The sequence below is a fragment of the Hyperolius riggenbachi genome, chromosome 1 (assembly GCF_040937935.1).
Source record: "Hyperolius riggenbachi isolate aHypRig1 chromosome 1, aHypRig1.pri, whole genome shotgun sequence".
Lineage (NCBI taxonomy): Eukaryota > Metazoa > Chordata > Amphibia > Anura > Hyperoliidae > Hyperolius > Hyperolius riggenbachi.
The window spans coordinates 228,925,932-228,949,670 of record NC_090646.1 but is presented as its reverse complement, the minus strand read 5'-3'; the positions used below and the strand labels follow the sequence as shown (position 1 = coordinate 228,949,670).

The window sequence follows — 23,739 nt, the reverse complement described above, 5'->3', positions numbered from 1 at the left end:
CCGGGCCGAGGCATAGGCTGGAGAGGCTGCAGCCTCAGGGCGCAGTGCAGGAGGGGGCGCACAATTCATTCAGCTGTCATTCCTAATTGTGTTTGAAGCAGAAAGAAACAAGAAAAGGAGATACATGGAAGTGACTACAAGCCAGATAACTAGAGATTAAGGTGTTGGGGGCCCTGGGGTGCCTCTTAGTCTAATAGCAATCAGTGTGTGACGGCTGGGGTGGAGGGATGGAGGGGCGCACTTTGGTGTCTCAGCCTTGGGTGCTGGAGGACCTTGTCCCGGCTCTGCTTGTAGGCCAATCCTACCACTTATGGCCCATACTCACGGGCTACAATTGTCGCCGCAACACGAGGCGCGCGCGTGTTGCGGCGACAGGTCGCCCGTGAGTATGCGGCGTTGCACGGGCGCGCACCCCGAACTGTCGCTCGTCGCTGATGTCCCCAGGCGATTGAACCGCTCAATCGCCTGGCGACAGTTGCCGCGGCAACTCCGCCGCAACTGTCGCTAGTCCGCGTGAGTACGCGGACTAGCGACAACAACAAAAAAGGAATACATTGGGCTTCCGGCGGGGGGAGGAGCAACAGGGACAGCTTCCGCCACATCAGTTGCCAGGTCCCTCCGCCGTGTGTATGCGGAGGGACCTGGCGACGAGCTGTCGCGCACACGCTCACGTGTGCTGGCGACAGGCCAAAAAAGTTGCCCGTGAGTATGGGCCATTATAAGCAGATTAGTTAGCGACCTGATGGATCCAAAAGCATTCCTGCAGCCTTCGGAGTGCTGGGAAAAAGAAAACTCTGGCTGAAAGTTTTACAGGGATAGTCTGGGACTAAGTCCTACTACTGACTGCCCCTCCTCTTCCTCCTTCTTGTAATGAACTGATATGTGTTCAAATCTTAGCCCATACATCATTATAATGATTTCCAGATACCATCCTAAACACAACCTGTGTATTTATAATGCTCTTCGTAAAGTAATCCTTCCTCTCCAGATACAGAATTTCTCACATGCCCCTCTCTCCTCTGAATCTCCCTTTCTCTACCAGCCACCAAGCTTGGAAATTTTGATATATAACTATAAGGCTGAGCTTACACTACTGGTTCTGATGGCCGTAAACAGCAGCATGTATTGCTTTTTAATACAGCAGACTATGAAAAACAATGGACCATACATAAATATATACAGTAGCTAGCTATTAGAGAGAACAAGAAGACAGAGTCGCCAACAATTATCGGTGTCTTTTTCATTTCCTGTCCCTAAAACCACCATTTCTAAAATTAAAGCCACAAATCTCCATGGTAGTCTTAGGGAAAGGAAGTATGGACAACTTTGCAATGGGGAGACAGAAAGCAATAATAACCCCCTAAAGTATTTAGTACCTTTTCACTCTACAGAAAAGCAAAAAACATACTGCTAGCTCCCTTCAGCTGGCCTTAGGTGTGTGAAGAGAGGCAGGCATGATTTGTATTTACTGTACTTATCTTATTCACCAAAGCAAGGTAGCACCCTCCCATTTATAGTTATGAACTTCGGTCATTGCAATTAATCAAAAGCTTTACAGAAATATATGTATGTATTTAGTCACTGGGACCTTGCAATGCACACAAGTGATTTCCTGTTGGAATGACTACGTCACCGGGGCATAGCTCGCTTCAGACATCAGAGCATACTAGCTTTGAGCCGTGCCGCTGCACATATACATCTACTACCGACAACATCTGGCAAAGTTATGATTCAAAGCTGTGGAAGTTTGTTTAATTCCTATTTAGCGGATGCATCTGGGCAGCTGCAACATACTGCATCAAGTCAAGTGAAAGTCTAAGGCCTCTTTCACATCAGGGCTGATGGGCGTTTTGACACAATGGCCATTGCGTGAGTTTTCCAAGGTAAAATGAAAGTCCATAGACTGTCATTTTACCTTTCACATCTAATGCTGCGTTTTTGTGCGTTGCGTTTCATCACACCCTGTAGCTTTTAATCGTCTGACACTTGCATTTGTGTTACAATGTAAATCAATGTAAAACGCAAGCTCCAAGAAGAGCATGCATTTTCAAAACGTTTGAACGTGCAGTTACAGTTGAAAGTCAAAAAATAATAACCTCACCTGCATTTTCACATGTGTTGTAATGGATTGAAAACGCATACTCATTGTGGTAAACCGCAACACAACGCACAAAAATGTATACATCGAAATGTATGCTTTGGCCATTCACCAACTCCATCTTAGATGTGAAAAAGCCCTAAACAATATATTTATTTTACGCAAACAAAAAAAAGTTGAGGAACATGAATGTCAATAGCATTTTTCACCTAAAGCAGTAATAGAAGCATAAGAAGATGAATTAAATAGCTATATCTGGAAACCTCTTAACAGGACTCCACCCTTTCGGTAACTCCACCAGCAGTATAGGAGGGTATTCCAATTCTTCAGAAACTAGCAGAGACAATTACAGTACAGTTCACACAGAAAGAGACCATTTTGTGCTTTGTGCTGCCAGGCAAAATGTGAAGGCTCATAAATGTTACACAGAAATGTGACCTGGCCTGAATGTAAGAAGAAAAAGCTGCAGAGACACACAGTGCACTTACTGTTCTGGGAATGGGTGGAGACAGAGATCCGTTTGACATGTAAGGGTCATTATTCATATTTGGCATCATGATGTAGCTTGGGTATCCAGGATACGAATGGCCTTTGCCGTACAATCCACCGTCCGGATGTTTTCCAGCTATTCACCCAAGAGAAAAAACAGAAAAGAGAGAAAAAAAAATCATTTTATGAAAAAGCTTTTCTTTCAGTTTTGCCAACAGGGCATACAACACATTACAGCTTGTTCTTTCAAAGGCTGTGAGATATTGGCTTACAGTATTTCCTGTGCCACAACCAGGTAGACCGATTCATTTATTCATATCAAACTTGGGACAAAGAACTAGTTTGACACTACTTCAAAAGAAGTATACTGTATATTTGGAAAAGCAAGGATACTGCACATAACACTGACTCTATCCATTTCTATAGCAGCCAATGCTCTGAGGCTTGACCTGCTAGGAACTAACAAACTAACATACACATTCATTCTGGGAATATTTCATGTTAAAGACAGTACACTGAAATTAGGAGCAGAACTGCTTTTCCACAGAAAATCCAGGAACCTGCTTATAGACCTTCTTACAAGAAAAGGTTCTACCGGTCTTCTGCTGAGGCCTAAAGCACTCCCAGTACAGTATTTTGCTTAGATTTGCTTGGCATACAGTTGGGGTAGTTTGCAACTAAAGATATGTTTTTATTGGAGTCTATGTTTGTACTGGGGATTTCTCTTATTTGCTGTGTGTGTCCACAACAGAGAGGATTTTCTTCACTGATACTAACCCATATGGCTTTCCTTCAGCATGGCTGAGACCCACCCATATGGCTTTCCTTCAGCATGGCTGAGACCCACCCATATGGCTTTCCTTCAGCATGGCTGATACCCACCCATACAGCTTTCCTTCAGCATGGCTGATACCCACCTATATGGCTTTCCTTCAGTATGGCTGACACCCACCCATATGGCTTTCCTTCAGCATGGCTGATACCCACCTATATGGCTTTCCTTCAGCATGGCTGACACCCACCCATATGGCTTTCCTTCAGCATGGCTGATACCAATCCATATAGCTTTCCTTCAGCATGGGTGGTACCCACCAATATAGCTTTCCTTCAGCATGGGTGGTACCCACCCATATGGCTTTCCTTCAGCATGGCTGATACCCACCCATATGGCTTTCCTTCAGCATGGCTGATACCCACCCATACAGCTTTCCTTCAGCATGGGTGGTACCCACCCATATGGCTTTCCTTCAGCATGGCTGATTCCCACCCATATGGCTTTCCTTCCGCATGGGTGGTACCCACCCATATGGCTTTCCTTCAGCATGGCTGATACCCACCCATATGGCTTTCCTTCAGCATGGCTGATACCCACCCATACAGCTTTCCTTCAGCATGGGTGGTACCCACCCATATGGCTTTCCTTCAGCATGGCTGATTCCCACCCATATAGCTTTCCTTCCGCATGGGTGGTACCCACCCATATGGCTTTCCTTCAGTATGGCTGACACCCACCCATATGGCTTTCCTTCAGCATGGCTGATACCAATCCATACAGCTTTCCTTCAGCATGGCTGACACCCACCCATACAGCTTTCCTTCAGCATGGCTGATACCCACCCATACGGCTTTCCTTCAGCATGGCTGATACCCACCCATATAGCTTTCCTTCAGCATGGGTGGTACCCACCCATATGGCTTTCCTTCAGCATGGCTGATACCCACCCATATGGCTTTAAACATAAAGGTAGGTACTTTGCAAGACAAACAAACCCCTTGTTGAACACGCTTGTCTTAATGTTAAAGGCAACGTGCTCACCTCAAAAACAGGGTGGGTGTAAAACAATGGTGGAAGCTTAAGCTGCTATCTAGTTACTGCTTTAATATGAGGGATAACAAAAAGCCACCTATTCTTAGGTAAATAGGTAGAAGGGGTGTTTTAGCAGTCACCTTTACTATAAATAATGGGTATTTAACATATTATTTTCTTCTGAATGTTGCCAGAAGCATTAAGGGTTTTGCACTAGAATGTCCATGTTGATCTTCCCTTCCTGTGGTTGCTAGAGCTCTCCTTCTAACATTGTACAAGTCTTCTATGCTGCTTCAAGAATCTTGTCATATTGCTCACAGCCAGTGATACTGTGTTGCTTGAAGTCTTGTTCAAGACCCTTTCAGTTCTGGTGCTTAGTAGATGTACTGTTGCTGACCTTGCCTATATGTATAGAAGTAGCTGGATGATGTGGTAGGTTGAAGCTGCTGGCTAATGTCAGTAGATGAGAGAGATTTGAAATGGCTTAAAGAGACACTGAAGCGAAAAAAAAAATATGATATAGTGAATTGGTTGTGTACAATGAATAATTACTAGAAGATTAGCAGCAAAGAAAATATTCTCATACTTTTATTTTCAGGTATATAGTGTTTTTTCTAACATTGCATCATTCTATAATATGTGCACATTACACAACACTCAGCATTCAAAATAAGTCTTTCAGAGCAGTCTGTGAAGTAATGACCTCTCCTCTAGCAGAGGAAAAGTAAATAGTCCAGGAACAGTTGAGATAATAAAAGTCAGATAACAGCCCTCTCCACGACTAAAGGCCCATACACACGTCGGATTTTTCTGAACGACCCGTCGTTTGAACGTTCCGTCGTTCAGTCGTTCGCACGTCAAATCCGACGTGTGTACAGACTATCGTTCGGGTGATAAGACTGGTTTCCAGTCTTATCACGCGAACGATAGTCCGTACACACGTCTGATTCCGCGTGCGAACGACTGAACGACGGGACGTTCAAACGACCCGTCGTTCAGAAAAATCCGACGTGTGTATGGGCCTTAACTTAGTCGGAGAGCTTAATGGCTTGTTTGCATAGAGATAACAACTGGAGTTTCTAAACTCTTCCTGTACTGGAAACAATTACACTGATGTATCTGATCTTAATGTTTTATTTCTTAGCTGTGCTACACATACAAATCATAATATTATCTTTTTTTTTTCGCTTCAGTGTCTCTTTAAAGGTGGAATAGCAGTCAGCCACTCTAAATTATTTTCAAGTACCATATTCAAACACATTGGAAACAGGGACGGATTTAGGCCAAGGCCACCTAGGCCATGGCCTAGGGCACCACAGGAGCAAGGGCACCAAGCAGCAGGCTAACCTAGTGCAGCATTTGCTAGATTGCAAATGCTGTAGTGCAGGGAGATCAGGCAAGCACTTGACCACTGTACTCTGCTGCCAGCCCCCTGTGCAGTGTCCACCCTGCTCTCTGTGCAAGTTGGCATGGCGGGCAGCTAAAGACTTGGGCAGCATTGCAAAGTAGTAAGTGGAGGAAGTGGAATAGCAGCTGCCAGTCACTCACATCTCCACTCATCTACAACGTAGAAGCTTCCTCTTCCCCTCTGACTCGCTTGTAACATGCTGGTAAATCAAATGTGAGAGACACTGATTGGAGGGACAGATGCACAGTGACAGTTGATCGATACGGAGGGGAAGAGGAAGCTTCTATGCTGGAGATGAAAGAAGGTGTGAGTGACACTGACGGCTGCTGCGGTGTGGAGGCGAGCTGGATATCTATACAGAAAGGGGGGGGGGGGGAGGGAGAGATTAAGGGAGTCATCTGGCTACCTATACTGGAGGAGGAGGGGGGGGGGGGTTATCTGGCTATCTATACTGGAGGGAAGGGTCATCTCGCTACCTATATTGAAGGGGGGCAGCTGGTGACAGTGGCCTTGGGCGGTAAAGAGTACAAATCCGGCCCTAATTGGACAGCCTCATGTTCCTCTCCCCATGCTCCACCACCATAACACAGTGAATACCATTTGGCAGATCCAAGTCTGAGTACTGAGGATAATGCCTCTTTTTAGAAATCAGTACACAGCTTTACAGTTACCTCTTGCACATAGAGAGAAATTTGGAGGGGGGGGGGGGGGGGGGGGGTGAGATCTTGCACAGCAAATACCTAGCTAGACACAAAGGCCTCTGGCTCCTCATGTGCTACTACTACTGTTCCCATAATTCTTTGCAGGGTCTGGCTTCTATATTACCATTAATCAGTTGTAGCTGTATGAAAGTGAAACTGTGTCTATGGCAGTAAAAGGAAGCAGACTAGAAGGGAGCCCTGCAGACTGCTACCTCCTGGGCAGAAGGCAGCTGTGGGCTTTCTTACAACAGACGGCACCACTAATCAAATGCAGGAAAAAGAGGGCAAGGGATTAGGTTAAATCTTTCTTGGTATGTCTGATCTAGCCGAGGGTGACAGTTTCTTAAGGTATGTTGTAGTCTTTACTGCTTTCATACCACCTAAAGCTTGCTATATAGAGGATATCATATTCAATGAAATCAACTGCGCACCCCCAGCTGCCATGACTTTGTCTTCCAACTCGTAAATCATCTGGCATCACAATGAAACAATTGTTCCCTTGTCTCTGTGGAAAAGAGAACAGTCTATATAACACTAAACGCTCACATTCACAGATTCGCCCATACAGTAAAACCCCCATTATCCGGCACCAACGGGGATCAGATGATGCTGGATAAGTGTGGTTTCTGGTTACTTGAGAGTCAATGTTAAAGAAAGGCCTAGTTATAAAAATGTACTGTACCCCACACTGTATTGTACTGTGTTGTACCCCAACATAAACACTATGTTAATGTTGAAACATATTAATTAATAGTAACATGTGTAATTAACAACAAATTATGACAAAGGACAGACTTAACTTAATGTAACCGAGGTTTATCACTGTATAAATTATTATTATAATTATTATTTATTGTATTTATAAAGCGCCAACATATTAAGCAACGCTGGACAATAAGTATATACAAGGATGACAGACATAGGGTTATACACATAGAACAAAGTTATACATGCAAATTGTACAAAATACATGATCATGCGATATGGGCTGGTTAGGTAGGCCCAGTAATACAAGTACAGTCTGATATAGGACAGGAGCACATGATCCTGTAGATTACACTAGGGAGTGGAGGACCCTGCCAGAGGCTTACAATCTAAAGGGAGGGGTGGAAACACTAGGTGGGGCTGTTAAATATTCCTTAGAGAGTTACTGTGTGGTAGGAGGTGGGTAGGCCATCATAAAGAGGTGGGTTTTGAGGGCTTGCTTGAATGTGTTGAAAGAGGGAGCAAGTCTGATGGGTGGTGGAAGGGCATTCCATCAAACTGATCACATTCTTCTCCATAAGTTCTCCTAAGCATTACCATCCCTAACGATTATATGCTCATATCAGAAAAAGTTGTGTTTAATTTTGCTAGTTCGGCCCCTAGCACTCTCAAGAATGGCAATATGACCCTTTGCCTGAAAAGTTTGGCCTTGTGGAAGTATGCTATACACAGATCTTACGTCACTGACATTTAGTATCTCCAATCAGATCGGGAAATTATTATGTAACTGCACAGGCATTGCCTGACCACTGGGACCAACTATACTTTAGAGCAAAAAAAAAAAAAAAAAAAAAAAAATATATATATATATATATATATATATATATATGTATATATATATTATATGCAGAGTTGATTTTTTTTCTTTTAGCCCACTCAAGGCTGTGGAGTCGGACTCGAGGAGTTAGAGCAATTTTTGGGTACCTGGAGTCGGAGTCGTTGGTTTCATAAGCTAAGGAGTTGGAGTCGGATGATTTTTGTGCCGACTCCACAGCCCTGGGCCCACTACTACTGTATTCCCCCACAGCAGGTGGTCCACTACCAGTCTCCCCATCCTCCCATCATAGCAGTGAGAAAGCACCTTCTGCCAGGCCAAGGCAAACATACACCATTCCATTTCATACGGCAAAGCTAGATGAACAAAGTGCGGTTTCCAATAGAAATCAATCAGAATTCAGTTTGTTTTACGGTACAATAAACAAATTTTAAAGTAAATTAGATATTAGAGTTGTAAAAATTTTTTGAATCTAATTAAATATCTACTGTTACTGTATAATGTTTATAATCCATAATTTCGACACTCATGTCTAACAGATTTTGGTAGAAGCACTGTGGAATGACTAATGTTGGGTACACATCATGCAATTTTCGTGGCAGATTGATGGCAAATTTCCATTCGTTCGATAATTTCCAATCGTTTGATATGAAACTGAACTGAGAGAGAGAGAGCCTGAAAACCTCAGGTTTTTTTTTTTTTTAGTAACAATAGTGGTATTTCCCTTTAAGTGTAACCCATACCAACACTGGAAAATCTTAAAACTAGGGATGCTTACTTTATCAGCATTTGATCCCCCAATACTGCAGATGGGAAGGCACCACATAGCGATCAAGATCTGACTGCAACCTTTATACAGTATATTCCTATATTGTTTTGCTCTGCATTGTACAGTAAAACCATCACAGTGTGTAATATCCTGATTACAGCCTTCAGATTCCACACCAAATAAACATAATGAAAGCAGCATGAGAGCTCTTGGACTGGCTCTGCGGTAAGTAAAGGACCTGACCCAAGTGTACTGTTAATATTTAGTGTAGGCAAGGGCTTATAGTGCACTTTCCAATGAATGTAAAAACAAATGATCCCCATAAACAGTACACTTAAATCTAATGACATCTTGCAAAATGAGCCATCGTTACGCCATTTACATGTGTATAAGGCCTAACCCTGGCTGCAGAGTAGCTCTACCTGTTATTCAAAGCTGGTCATAGGAATCTAGCAAGTTTGTACATTTTTATCACTGTCTGTCATTACTGTTGTACACCTATCTGTGTGTGAGAAATCTGTTGATGCTGAGCAACAAAACTATCATACAGAAGTATACTGTATACTAGGATGGTCAGTGAGATGCAAAAAAATACAATGAAGCTGAGATGGGGTTTGATTGGTCCATTTCATGCTGTATGAAATAGTATCGGAAATTTGCATAGTTCTGCATCAATTAAGCATTATTTGCATCACCTTGTGTACTCAAATGGCATCCCTTTCTAAATGATTGCTGATTGCAACATTGGTCAGAAGAGTCAATCGGTATCATGAATCTATGGGATTTGACAAATTATATTAAGCTACACACACACACACACACACACACACACACACACACACCAGATGAACTGACTGTATGTAATATTTTCAGGAGGTCAAAATCTAGCATGAATACAGGTGCCCCTCAATGTCAGCCTCCTCCTCTTCAGCAGCGATATTCTGATTTAGATCTTACCCAGCCAACTTCCACTACAATTCCCACTGTGAGCTGCAACTGGACTACTTCTGCTGGTTCTCCCCCTCCCCTCTCCATAGGTCAGAATGGACTGAACTGCAGTATGTTAAACAGCTTATCTGCATGCTGTCACCCAAATCAATCATAAAAGATAATTTCCAGCAAATGTACTGTATATTATTTGTATGTAGGTTTAAAGCATCATACACATAGAGGAAAGCCAAGTGTACATTGTTGATACCGGCAAACAAGCATTTTTCTCCCCTTACCCCACTGCTATATTGTGTGCTGCCCAGTCCTTCCCTCTCCATGGAACAGTGCATGCTATTGCCAAGCAACATGTCTGTATAGTGCTTGTGTCCCTCAGTGTTGCTCTAATGATTAAGTCCCAATTATGACTTTGTTATTGTACATGTGTATGCACCTATCAACTCACACTGAATGCTCTATATAGGCCTGGGACCCACTAGCAGCGGTTTTGTGAGCACTAGTGATTTGAAAAGCTCTTGCTAATGTAATGCTCAGGGTGATGTTTATAAAATCACATTGCTCAAGTGGGATCACACACATAGCATTACATTAGCATGAGCTTTTTAAATCACAAGCACTCAGAAAAGTGCTGCTAGTGGGTTCCAGGCAGATCATGTTGCTACGAAGCAATCCTCAGTTGCTGTGAAGCAATTCTTGAGTGGTAGTAACTGCGGTATTTATGATGTGTCAACTGTTAGTGAAACCACTGTCATTTTTTCATTCATACAGTGTTATTGTTTCAGTTGTTATGTCATTTGTTTGTGATAATATGACCCACTGTAGAAACTGTTGTGCAATGTGATGACTACCTGGGACTGCCTGCCGTGTGAGCGTTAGATTTTATTACTTTGTCATCCCCCAGTCAAGTGAACAATTGATCTCTTCACACCAACTGAGAGAAATGAAACTGCGAAGGTGATACAGGTACAAATGTCACTTAGTGATGTGGCCAAACAGCTCTAACCATAGCTGGAAATAACAAGACACTTCAGATGTACAGTATGTATATTTTGGCTTTATAGGTACAAGTGAAGAGCTCAGGAATTTCCGATTTGGAAAACATTTTTTTATTTTCTTTTGTAATGTGTTTGTATCTTGTGATGTGAAGCATCCCATTGTTTACAGTACTTAGTGGAAGCAAACAGACATTTATGTAAATCATGCACAATACGTGCATCAGCAGATCTCAATGTTTACGCCCACCGCGTGACATCACGCACGCACCGCTCGTGTCCCTCCGCCTCCCTCGCATGGCAACACGGCGCTTCGTAAGCTACACAGTGTGTGTGCAGCCCAGCGATGTCGCTCAAGGGGATCAGGTCCTGATCCCGTCGGGCGATATCCGTCAAAGGTGTGTATTCACCTTTAAGGCCTGCTTTTTTTTTCAGCAAACAAATTTGCACAGCAATGAATTTCTATGAACCTGTTTGCATTTGATGCGGAAATCGCATCCAGAAAATACATCCATGTTGCTATTGTAAATCCCGTGGATAGGGTTTCCTATTTTGTAAAAATTGCTCCCCCCAAAAATATTGTGAATGCACATGCAGTGGCGCATTTTCATGTGAGTTTTGCATCTAAAGATTCACATGCCTCTAGTGGACAGCTAACTATAACCTACATTGCTGGTTGCAACTGGCCTCTGCTATAACGCTCTTCAGAACTGCATCAGCACCAACCATCACAGCAATTTTCAAAGTACCAACAACAACCCCCCCCCCCAACTTTTCAAGGTAAATTATGCATACAGCGAAGCATTCAGTACATAGAAGTATGCTTCGTTGCAACTAAACATGCAAGTTGTCCGGTAAACACACAGCATGCTGTGCACCATTTGACGGAATCCACCACAAAGCACCACTAAAGCGCAGATGTGCACTGACCAAAATTAAAATATGCTTGCATGTGGTGATGTGCAGCTTGAAAGTACTAGAGACAGTTATTTTTTGCTTTTTTCTAACAGGTACTGTGCCTTGCGCTCATGCGCTTTTATATGTATTGGGTCCACAGTGGACAGGAAAATGCATGCAGGAGTGTGTTGTGAAAAGCTTTCATAACGCATGATTGTAAACTGTCTCACTCCCGCAGCAGGGAGCATTCTGTGCCTGCACCGGGAGAGCACAAGCGGGTGGACTGGTCCTGTGCTGACTGGCCAAAGATAATTGAGAATCTACCGGAGGATCCAGGAGGCATTGGATGGCTGCGAAGGTGTGATCTGCATGGAGGTGGCTGGAGGAAGCCCCAGGTAATTATAAAACTTTTATATCCTGTTGTCTCAGGTACACTTTAAAGGAAACCAGAGACGAAGATACATACAAGATTTATACATACCTGGGACTTCCTCCAGCCCCCTCCACACGTATCGCTCTCACAGTGCCGTCCTCAGCCTTCTCTATAGCCGTAACTTTGGCCAGTCAAGGCCAGTCTGACCATGCGCAGTGCCCTCCCACCATCTCTCCGCCTGCTCAATACTATTATCTGCCGGAGAGAGACAGAGGGCACGTACTGCACATGGTCAAACTAGCCTCGACTGGCCGAAGTTATGGGACCCGATACCGGCGTGGGAGTGATCGGTGCGGATGGGGCTGGAGGAATCCCCAGGTATGTATAAATCTTGTATGTTTGTTCATCTCTGGTACACTTTAAGCAGCAACTACAGGCTTTGATTGACTCCATTTCATTCCCTCCCTTAGCCATTAAATATTTGCTTAAATATTTTTACTTATCAGTACTAAATCTGAATAAACATGGAGTCACTAAAGCTGGGCACACACACATTAGCCAATATTCAATTTGATTAGTTTGTTCTTAAACATATCAGCCATCAATTTAAAATGAATCACAGTTTCCAACCTGACCCATCGAGGTTCTCTCAGTTCTACAACTGAAATCAATCTGTACTGATTTTGATGAAATCATTTCAATGATCTTTATAGAAAATGACTTTGCGTACTGTTACTTTTAAAGTAATTATCTACAGCAAGCAAAATGCTGAAGAGCTTGGAAGCTTTTCTAGCTTAAGAGAACCTTAAACCTGAAAATGCAGTACAACTAAAAACACAACTGCCTTCACATCAAAATCGGAAGGGCTAAAGTGATATGGTTGGAACTCACCATCATCTGGGTGCTCCCTACACTTTTCATGGTAAGAGTCTTGCCTTCGTCTCGAGAGCTGCAAAAATACAAGAGAGGTTACTTTTGAGATTCATTTTTAGTAAAGGCACATAAAAAGCAGTCAGTATATATCACCCTCGGAACAATTCACACCACTAAGACCGGGTTCACATTAGGACGCATCCGCCCGTACACTTGCATAGTGGGAACGCAAGGTCCCGACATGTTGGGAACGTCCGCTCTGTTGAGCGGAACGCAGGGAACGGAACGTAGCGGAACGTAGCAATGTGAACTTTCCCATAGTGAAAGCATTGCTGCGGCTGCTGCGTTCCACTCATCGGAGCGGAACGTAGGCTGAAAACAGCCTAATGTGACCCGAACCTAAAGCTCCATACAGACACTAGATTTTTGCCATATGAAAAGATTGTTCAGACTCTTTTAAGACTCTATATAGAGAGCCGAGAGTAAAATGAGCAGCGGTGATTGACGCCTCCACCAGTGTTTAGTCTAGTGGTGATTGACAGCTGGCTTATAGAAGAACGGTAGTGAAAATAGCATAGTGAATAACATAATATAAATGAATAACTTACAATATTTAGTCAGTGTTTGCCCCTTGTAAATGTTTTCCTCTCCCTAATTTACTTTCTCAACTTTATCACAGGTGGCAGCATCTTTAGTACTGGTACTAACTGGTACTAGACTAGTACTGATCTCTGCGTAATGTTGGTTACTATGAGTACTGGAGCCAGTACAGTACAAAATTTACCTGGTCTCCCAGAATGTTTTGTGTGTGGGAGGGGGGGGGGGGGGGGGATTCCACATAGGTAATCAGCCTAGACCAGGCATGGGCAAACTCGGCCCTCCAGCTGTTACGGAACTACAAGTCCCACAATGCATATGCCTTTATGAGTCATGACTGTGGCTGTCAGACTCCTGCAATGCATTGTGGGACTTGTAGTTCCTTAACAGCTGGAGAGCCAAGTTTGCCCATGCCTGGCCTAGACTAAGCATCACTGGGATGGCAGGGCTACATACCAATATACAGCAAAACAAAGCTGTAGGAAGTATTTATTGTGCTGAAACCAGAACATTTACAGTAAGAGTGGGTATCCTTAATAATTTACTGCGCACTACCATATATCACTACAGTGCAGGGGCGTTGCTAGCCCCAAAGATCCCTAATGTCTCCCTGATCTATCTGGGGTGCACCGGATGTTCTCCAGAGGTACCCAGCATGGCACACACAGTACCCAGCATGCTCCACAGAGGCACCACAGTACCCAGCATGCTCCACAGAGGCACCACAGTACCCAGCATGCTCCACAGAGGCACCACAGCACCCAGCATGTCACTACACAGCACCCAGCATGGCACCACAGCACGCAGCAATTTAGGGTATGGTGGGTTCTATGGTCCTCTATATGGGCATATTGTGTTCTGTGATTGTTATTATTGATTTATAAAGCGCCAACATATTCCATGGTGCTGTACAAAGTAAGAAACAAACATTGGGTACATAATAATACAGACAGTGGTGTACACCAATGTACAAGATACATAATTAGTGACAAAATACAAAAATGATACAGAATACAAAATACAGAATTGGTAATGACAGTGATAAAAGTAACATGATGAATAAAATGTATAATAATTTACAAGGCAGAAAAGGGGGAGAGAACCCTGCCCTTGCGAGCTGGGGGAATGGTGTGGGGGGGGGGGAGGGGGGGCAAGAGGAGGGGTTGTATGCAACAAACATATAGAGGCAGTGTGTTTTAGGATACCTAGTAGGAGCGCAATTTGGTCTTAGGACGAAGGGAAGTGGCCTAAGGTAGCGCATATGCTTGTCGGAACAAATTAGTTTTTAGAGAGCGTTTAAAGGTAACAAAGGTTGGTGAGTGACGGATGTGTTGGGGAGGGCATTCCAGAGGTGGAGTGAAGTGTGTGCAAAATCTTGTAAACATGAATGTGAGGATTTGATGCCATGCTATGTGCTGTGATGCCATGCTAAGTGCCGTGATGCCTATATGGGGGCATGCAGGGACCTGGGGTTCTTCTTTGGGGGCATGCTGGGAGTTGTGGTGACTCAATGGGAGGCAGGGCTGCCTTCTGGGCATCACAGGGAGGACTGCTGTATGGGGCCCCGAATGAATCTGGGGTCCTGAGAACAGTGCCACACGTGGGCTGCCCATTAATGTGATGAAAGGTACTGGGAAGCTTATCCAGGAGTTATCTTAGTCAATTAAAAATGAATAAAGTAAACCTGAGATGAATGGGAGAAAGGGTTTTTATTTCCAGTCTCCTGTAAACCATGTGCTCACTCAATGCCCTTCTGGTCCAATTGTGAAGACCACACAATCCCGCAGGGTTGTGGGGCACTATGCATGCACTGTTCTGGGCTGCATGCCTCCTCCATCATACTCCCATAGCGTTCTGTGCAAGCGCAGTTACAGTCTTAACAAATTGAACATAAGCAGAATGCTCCCAGCCATAGGAGCGTGAAAAGAGGCCACACGGACGTTAGTGCATTCAGGCCTTCAAAGATTGTGATTCGCCATGTGGGGGCAGAAGGGAGTGAGGGGGCCCTGATGGGAGGTCCGTGGGTGCATGGGAGGGGGTCTACTAGAGGGTCAGGGAATGCTATGGGGGGACTGGCAGCAGACCAGCCAGCACAGAAGCCAGGAACTCTGCCTAGTTTTTGTTTAAGTGACACAGCGTATTTATGTGGTATGCTGCATTTTTTTTTTGTATTAATGGAGAGGGGGCCTCATCCAACATTTTGCTGGGGAGACCTACTCAGACCACTGTTACGTTTATGTAAATTTGTCTCCACCCATGACCACACCCACATTCTGCTGCATGGCCACACCCATTTTCAGCTGGAGTGCCCAAAAGTGCCTGGATCTCTTAGGATACTAGCAACACCCCTGCTACAGTGCCTCTTTAAAGTGTTCTGTCGCCCGCAGAGATTGAAGCTCAATTACTTGGGTGACAGTTCAGGGCCGAGTTCTGTTCAGATGTGTCTCTAGACTCTGTTGCTATGGTGGTAGGCAGAGTGAGGATGGTGCTGTACATGGGCATGGAGTGGGGTGAGTAGGAAAACTACAGAGTCAGCCTGTGCTCAGCAGAAACGACTGGTCAGTCCGGATCTCGTGACGACACCCTGGACCATTTAGTACGTATATAAGGCTTTAGTTTTGTGCTGCATCAAACAATACAAAGCTAGTGATGGCAGTGGAGCAATCCATAATAGATTCTTTCTCTGCTGAGATCTGATCCAGTATTGACTAGTGCAAGATGTCAAACAGGTAAACAATCAATATCAATAACAATGCATTCTGTCTTTTGCTAGGCCTCAATTACGTAGATGTCTAAAGCAAAAAATAAATGTGCTGCCTTATAGCCACCAATCAGATTCAGTCTGGCACTAGAAATGACAGCTGTAGAAAGTTTTGATTGGGTGTCGTGTGACTGTCCTTTTCTGGCTGTTCACATCTGCTGCAGAGCATCAGCCAGCTAGAGGCACTGAGGCCTTGTTCACATCTAAAATCGTAATTGCAAACGCAAGCATTTTGCGATTTTGCGCGCTGCATTTTTGGTAAATGCGCTTTTCAAAGCACTTTTCCAGATAGGTTTTGTCATTTACTCCCTGACACAAGTTGTGATGTTTACATTTCGCTCCTATCATTGCTGAACTAGTTAACTTCAATTTTATCACCTGATTTAGGCAAACAATATCTAAAGCTCACCATACAAACATTGATTCTGATCACCCAAATGGGCCCCACCTGCCAGTCATCGTGCCCCCTTTGTGCCCCTCAAAAAATTTGAAGCTGGAGCCGCCACTGCAACCAAGCTTCTACAGAGGCTTTTTAGAGCAACTGATTTTACATTCTTATGCATAATAACACAAAATAAAATAAAATCTTGCACAACTTTTGCTGCAATCAAAATGTCTAAAGACCACAGTATCTATTAGATCTATCCTAGACAGATCAACCATGCACATATAACACATAAAATGCATACCTATAATTAGCACTTGGCCCGACGATAAAAGTGTCCTATTAGCAATGCATTTCCTTCCTGTGTTGAGCCAGGTAACAGATAATGCATTACTTAGTGACGGGCAATGCCATCTGACAGCAATTATACTGTTTGTATCTTTTCATTAATTCACTTCCTGAGCACTGAAAGTCCCACATGTGTTAAAATAAATATTGTCTGTAGGCTTGTGTTTTTGTTTTTAACTGCCGCAATTGACTAAATATTATTGCAGGACTTGCTTCCACGGCCAGAAATATTGTGGCAAAACTATTAAAAGTCACTTTAAAATGGAACTGAACTAGAAACTAATACCACATGTGTCAATAATGGCAGAGATTGCACATCATGTAGTTGCTTGTGGTTTTCCAGTAGAAAAAAAAGATACATTTCTATATCAAGAATTCCAATCACCCTTTGTTTTGTGTAGATAACACAGTCTTCATTCAGCATGAGATAGTAAAGTTTACTTGTACCACAAACTACACATGTGGATAGGGATAGGCAGGCTCCAGTCCTTGAACCTTGTAGCAGAGTTGTGCAGCTGGTTACTGTACTGGTCAATGCAGCTTTAAGTTGCTGCTTATGTTATATGGTATAGTTTTTAGCATCTTCATTGAGCAGTACTATAGTTGGAGATTTATAACTGTCACAAGTCTCTGTGATTCATAGCCTGTCAAGTGACAACTATAGTAGCTGATGACAGATGAGTAGAACTGCCACGGACATTGATGGGTGTTGAAATATTCTCTCCATGTACTGCCTAACCATCACTCAGGGTCCTACCAAGACGCTTAAAGAGGAACTTTACTTCATTCCAATCAGTAGCACAAGAAATCTTTACATTTTCTCAAATAGATCATCAGGGGGTCTGTGTGGCTGATATTGTGGTGAAACCCCTTCCACAGTGTGATGTCATGACCAAGGTCCTGACAGTTTCCTGTCTGTGAACCTCATTGCATTGTAGGAAATAAGAGCTGTTTCCAACTGCCATGCAAACAATACCTCCCTCTGTGCATAGAATTCTCTATAAATCTATAAATGCACATTATAAAAAAATAAGCATTTTTATTCATTATGTTATTTTCACTACAGCTCCTTTAAAACTCTCTTCTTCAGAAAGAAACTATGTGTTTACCATAAAGCTACTGTACACTGTGACCCCAACTAACTCCTCCACATTCATTTCCCTTGATGTCAGCTGCTGGGAAAGTATACTGTGTTCCAAGATGGCTCCATAACTCTGCTGCTAAGGCCTGGGGCCCACTAGAGCTGTTTCAGCATCAATTTGTGCTTTCTAGGAAACAGCAGTGATTCCAAAAGTGCTACGCTAAAGAAAGCCTATGGTAGTGACTCCACAGGAGCGACTGGAATTAGCCAAAATCACAGTTGCGGTGCCTACATTTTTGGAGCGATTTCATTCAGGGAATGCAGAGGCCAAAATAACATTTCTTGAGATCGCTCTTTTTTAGTAGCAAAATCTCTCTCATAAACAGTGATTGCGATCTCTAGTGGGCCTCAGGCTCTAATGCCTTTGCAATTTCCCGTTAGATAGATGAGTCGAATTGATTATTTCTGACAGTTCCAATCTGATTTCTGATTGTGTTTGTGATCGATTTTCCGATCACTTCTATACAAAATCGACCAGAAAAACAGATCAGACCTGTTGGAAAAAATTGCTTTGATCCATCTATCTAATGGGAAATTGCATGGTATGTACCAGGCATTAAGCCGGGTCTACACAGAGCGATCAGGCGGCTCGATTAGCTGCCGGATCGACTCTGCCGCATCAATGCGCGTACCCACTGTGTCCCCGCTCGTCCGCACGTGCGTCATATTCGATCCCCCCTCGTCCCCGCCGGCGCCGCTTATCTTCCGCTCAATTCCCCGCTATTGTTCGCTCGCGGGGAACGAGCGGGGAATCGGCCGCGGCGAGATCGGACCTGTCGGATCTTATCAATCAAGCCGCATCACCGGCTCAATTGAAAAGACACATCGTGCCGTGTAGACCCGGCTTTAGATTCCCACTAATGATGTCCAATCTTACCAGTTCCATATAATATGAGGGACTACCTACCACATCAAAGTATATATGCTCAGTTTACCCTTCTACTACAAAGTTTTGGTAAGACTGGAAAAAATGATTGGATCATTTGTGGGCACCTTAAAGGAATCACCAGGCTATTTATGCTAGGCAAGATCTACTTACCCAGGGCTTCCTCTAGCCCCTAGCAGCCGATATGTCCCTCGATGCAGCTCTGCTCCCAGCCTCGGCACAGGGTCCCCGCCGGTGCAGAGGCCGACCTTGTAAGGTTGACCCTGTACTGCGCCTGCGCGAGCGCCGCTTTCAATCACTCACATGTGGGCCTGCGCAGAACACTCCAGCCTACATGCAAGTGATTGACAGCAGTGCTCGCGCAGGCGCAGTAGCGGACGGCATTTGAACCGCCGGGGACTCCGGGCCAGAGACTGCAGCGGAGCTGCGTCGAGGGACATATCAGCTGCAAGGGGCTAGAGGAAGCCCTGGGTAAGTAGATCTTGCCTAGCATAAATAACCTGATGATTCCTTTAAGTCTGAAAACAAAAATCATGTATTAACCAGGAATTCCGTGATAGAAATAAAATATCACCCAAACCACCTGTGACTCACAGTGTGCTACGAGGCCAGACTAGCCAGCCTCTGCACATGGTGGATGTCTATGCTACCACACAGCAACTCATGACAAGATCATTAGTGGTCCAATATGATGAACAACTAAAAATCGATACCATTGTTATGCTTTTGTTCACCCCACACAGAGGCATCTTACGCTTGCCCTCTGTCCACCCTTTCCATGAAACAGAAGAGGCTGCTCATCAAATAGACAAAATACATGTCTGTAAAGTCATTGCTCTTAAACTGTCACCTGAAGCCCCCTCCCCGCCGCTGTGTCCAGACTGGAAACGTATGCTGCAAAAGAACATCTTTTAAAAACGGATCCGTTTACGTTCTGGTTTTTGAAAGCCATATCCGTTCCAAGTGGATTGCGTTCTGCAACCGCACAAGTGTGGACCGAGCCTAAATAAGTGCAGAGTAGACTGTTCAGATTAATGGAAAGGGGAGTGGGGGAATAGCTAGTGCTAAAGAAGCTACAATTTCCCCATTACTGAGACTGATCTGCTGTTTGTGGGAACTGTAAAATGACATCCCCTGTTTATTAAAGGGGATTTCGTTCAGTATTGGGTAGAATGGAGAATGGTTACTCTCTCAGCTGGAGACATTTCCTGCCCCCAGCAACACAACAGGACGTGACAGAATCTCTGGGAAACGGGACACAGAAACTGATCAATGCCAGACAGATGTTCCTGCGCTTCACTAATCCATCCAAAACTAGTAAAAAAACAAACAAACAAAAATATTAGTTTGGAATATTGGCCTGTAAGATAACTTTTCAGTGCATCTATAACAAAGCCATGTTTTGCAGAAATCTGCAGTACAAATGGGTTTTTAGACTTTAGCATACACTGACTAAGCAACATGCTTATGATAAATGAGTTTTGTGCTATACACTACATTCACACTTTACACTCTACAGGTGCTTCCAATGTAGTTAAAGCAGACCTGAACTCAGAACGTCCTGTATGCTCTAAAAGATATGCAACAGCATAATAACCTTTACAGAAAATCATTTCTTTGTTACAGCTGATACAAGTCCTACAATAAAGCTGCACTGTGTCTACGTCCTGCTTTCATGGAAGCAGACATACTGTTAACATCCTGTGCTTTCAAATAAGCTTATCTGCCATGGCACTCAGCTGACACAGGGGAGATATCAAATTACAACTTGTGATTAGGCACAGATGGGTGATTTGATAGGTTAAGTTCTCTAAATAAATACAGGGTGCATTTCTCTATGTTTTCCTTCTGTCATGTGCAAGAGTTCAGGTCCATTTTAATAGTTTCCCTTTCAACATTCTGGTGCGTTGGACTGTCTTTCTCCATGCCGCTATTGCCTTTCCTTCTGTAGTCTCCTGCTCAGCCTCATCCCTTCCTATCTATACAACAGAGCACCATATATGTATTTTTGGTGCTAGGACATTATGATACAATTTTCAGCTGTTTCACTATTGGTAGTTTTTGGTTAGTAATGAATACTCCACCTACTGTTAACTAATGCTGGGAATACACGGTTCGTTTTGTAGCTGATTAGGTGGTTCGATAGATAATTTCCGACATATCCGATCTCACTTTCGATTGTTTTGCCTCTCGATTTCTGATAGAAGTGAATGTAAAACGATAAGAAAAACGAGAAAAAGATAAGAATCGAGAGCTGAAATCGAGCGACAAAAACGATCAAGAGTAAAAACGCACAGCAGAAATGAACCGTGTATTCCCAGCATAACTCTTCTTAAAGGACATCCGAGGCGAAAAAAAAAAAAACTGAGATAAACAATTGTATCTGTCCTCCTTCTAAAAATGACTTTTAAAGAGGAACTGTAACATGAAAAGATCCCCTGGGGGGTACTCACCTCGGGTGGGGGAAGCCTCCGGATCCTAATGAGGCTTCCCACGCCGTCCTCCATCCGTCAGGGGTCTCGCTGCAGCCCTCCGTGGAGTCCGGGCAGCGGTGACGTCAATATTTACCTTCCTGGCTCCTGCGCAGGCGCTCTGACGGCTGTCGGCTCCGAACTATACGGAAATACCCGATCGCCGTCGGGTCCGCTCTACTGCGCAGGCGCAAGTTTCCTGCGCCTGCGCAGTAGAGCGGACCCGAATGAGATCGGGTATTTCCGTGTAGTTCGGAATGGAAAGCCGCCACAGCGCCCCCGCTGGAGCCAGCAAAGGTAAATATTGAAATGACAGTCGGCACAGTCGCCGGCTGTTCGGTGGGCTGCGGCGAGACCCCCGTGGGACAGAGGACGGCGTGGGAAGCCTCATTAGGATCCGGAGGCTTCCCCCACCCGAGGTGAGTACCCCCCAAGGGATCTTTTGAATGTTACAGAGTCTCTTTAAAGTTATCCCGCAGTTTTATTTTATATTTGAATCAACTTTTTAAGCTTTTACTGTTTCATGGCCTTTTCTCAATGAAACATTAATTGAAGTATGCCAGGGCTAAAATATATGAACTATTGACCCTTTTTTTATCTCTTTCCTGCTCTTAGAAGCCATTTACTGCCAGCCTGCCACAAAAATGTTTTATGGCTGTAATTCCTCATCAGTGAGGGTTACACTAGAGTCCGACCCGGTCCCGACCCGGACAGGAACTGCCACTTACATACCTGATTTTAAACTTTTTTCAGGCAGAGAAAGAAAAAAAGGAACACAGCTTAGTTATTTGTGTGCTAGGCACTGTACATACACATGTCTATCTCATAATGTCACATGTCACCTCGTGAGTCCTTTAACCTAACCTAAAATTGACGTTGGCATTGTCCTCAATTGCACGCCTTTTTCATCGATGCATAACCCTAACCGCCTTTACAGGTGCCATTATCAGTTCTTTTGTATTGATGTGTCAAGCCAGTTTTGTGCCTGATTTCTAAGTAACAGAATAGGGTGCTCAGCAGATAACTGAATAGTGTGTCTGTACAGCGATCATTCTCAAACTGTTTCCCAAAACAACCAGAAATCATAATTTCTTACAAAAGTTTCTGTGAGTATGTGGCTTAAACCTGTTTGGTCTCCTTGAATTAGGCTCCCTCCACAATACATCTGCATTTTTGGTGAAACGTGCAGCAAATAAAGATGGTTAGGATGAAGCCACCAATCATTATCTATAGGGCTGGTCCACACCAATCCATTCTGATGAGTGCGTTTTGTCGATATCTTTTCTGCAATGCAATCCCAAAAGGTACCAGTTTTCAGAAAGACATTGTCAATCAATAGCATGTACCCACTCCAAAGGATGCACCCCCACCTGCAACAGGCCACACCACCTGCCTGGAGGAATACAGCATGTCCTTACAATATGAATATGGCACTGCTCCTGCTAGGTGAACTGTAAACAGAACCTTGAATCTATACAAAGGGCCTTCATACATTATTTTAGGAAAGACTACCTTGATCACTTTTGGTTACAAGAAAGCCAGGCCTCTTCCCTGCATGTGTGCATTCCCAGCTTTTCTCTGTATTCTACCAGGAAAACAAGATGGAATGTGTACATTATGTCTCAGCAACAGCAGTAGACTGACTTTACATGTGGTGCTAATATGGTTACATTTGCATACTTACAAAGATACACGAAAACGCATGCGAATTTGCATCCGCATGTGAATTTGTTTATACATTTTCCGCAAAGAAATCGCACCGCACTAGTGGAAACGGGCCCTGAATTATATCAGCAGATTAAACAACACTTTCCAACCTTCTTTATCTATTGCAACGCTATTCAGCCAAAGCTGTCTACTGCCTATGCTACTCCAGCATTTATGGCAATATTCTTAAATGACACATTTGTTCATAAAAATCTAAATAAATTATCTACTCTGTCCGGTTACCATATATCTCATAGCAGATTGTATTGTAATGTCTATATGCCCTCTTTGTAGCTGTGTAAAGAGTCATGTGATCTGCTGGTCAGCTACTGGACACATTAAAGCAAACCTGTGGCTTGCTTTAAAAAAAAAAAAAAAAAAAAAAGTTACTTACTTGTGTAGAGGCAAAACTGGCTTCCTTTTTTTTTTTAAAGGGGGGGTTGTAACCCCCCCCCCCCCCTACAGCTACAGTAACAAGCTTCTCTTAAAATACAAATAACAGAAACTTCCCATTTCAGATAAGAAAATGACACTAGGTAATTGAAACC

At 43.7% G+C, this 23,739-nt stretch overlaps 1 protein-coding gene across 3 annotated transcripts in view; it reads right to left on the bottom strand.

Moving 5' to 3' along the window:
• LEF1 (lymphoid enhancer binding factor 1) overlaps window positions 1-23,739 on the bottom strand; it is a 169,744-nt gene that overhangs the window by 133,763 nt on the left and 12,242 nt on the right. For all 3 annotated transcript variants that reach the window (XM_068231175.1, XM_068231191.1, XM_068231183.1), the window contains exons 2-3: window positions 12,914-12,971; window positions 2,587-2,723 (exon numbers count right to left, since the gene is read on the bottom strand). In XM_068231175.1, the coding sequence (XP_068087276.1) occupies window positions 2,587-2,723; window positions 12,914-12,971 (195 nt within the window). The remainder of the gene's footprint in view (window positions 1-2,586; window positions 2,724-12,913; window positions 12,972-23,739) is intronic.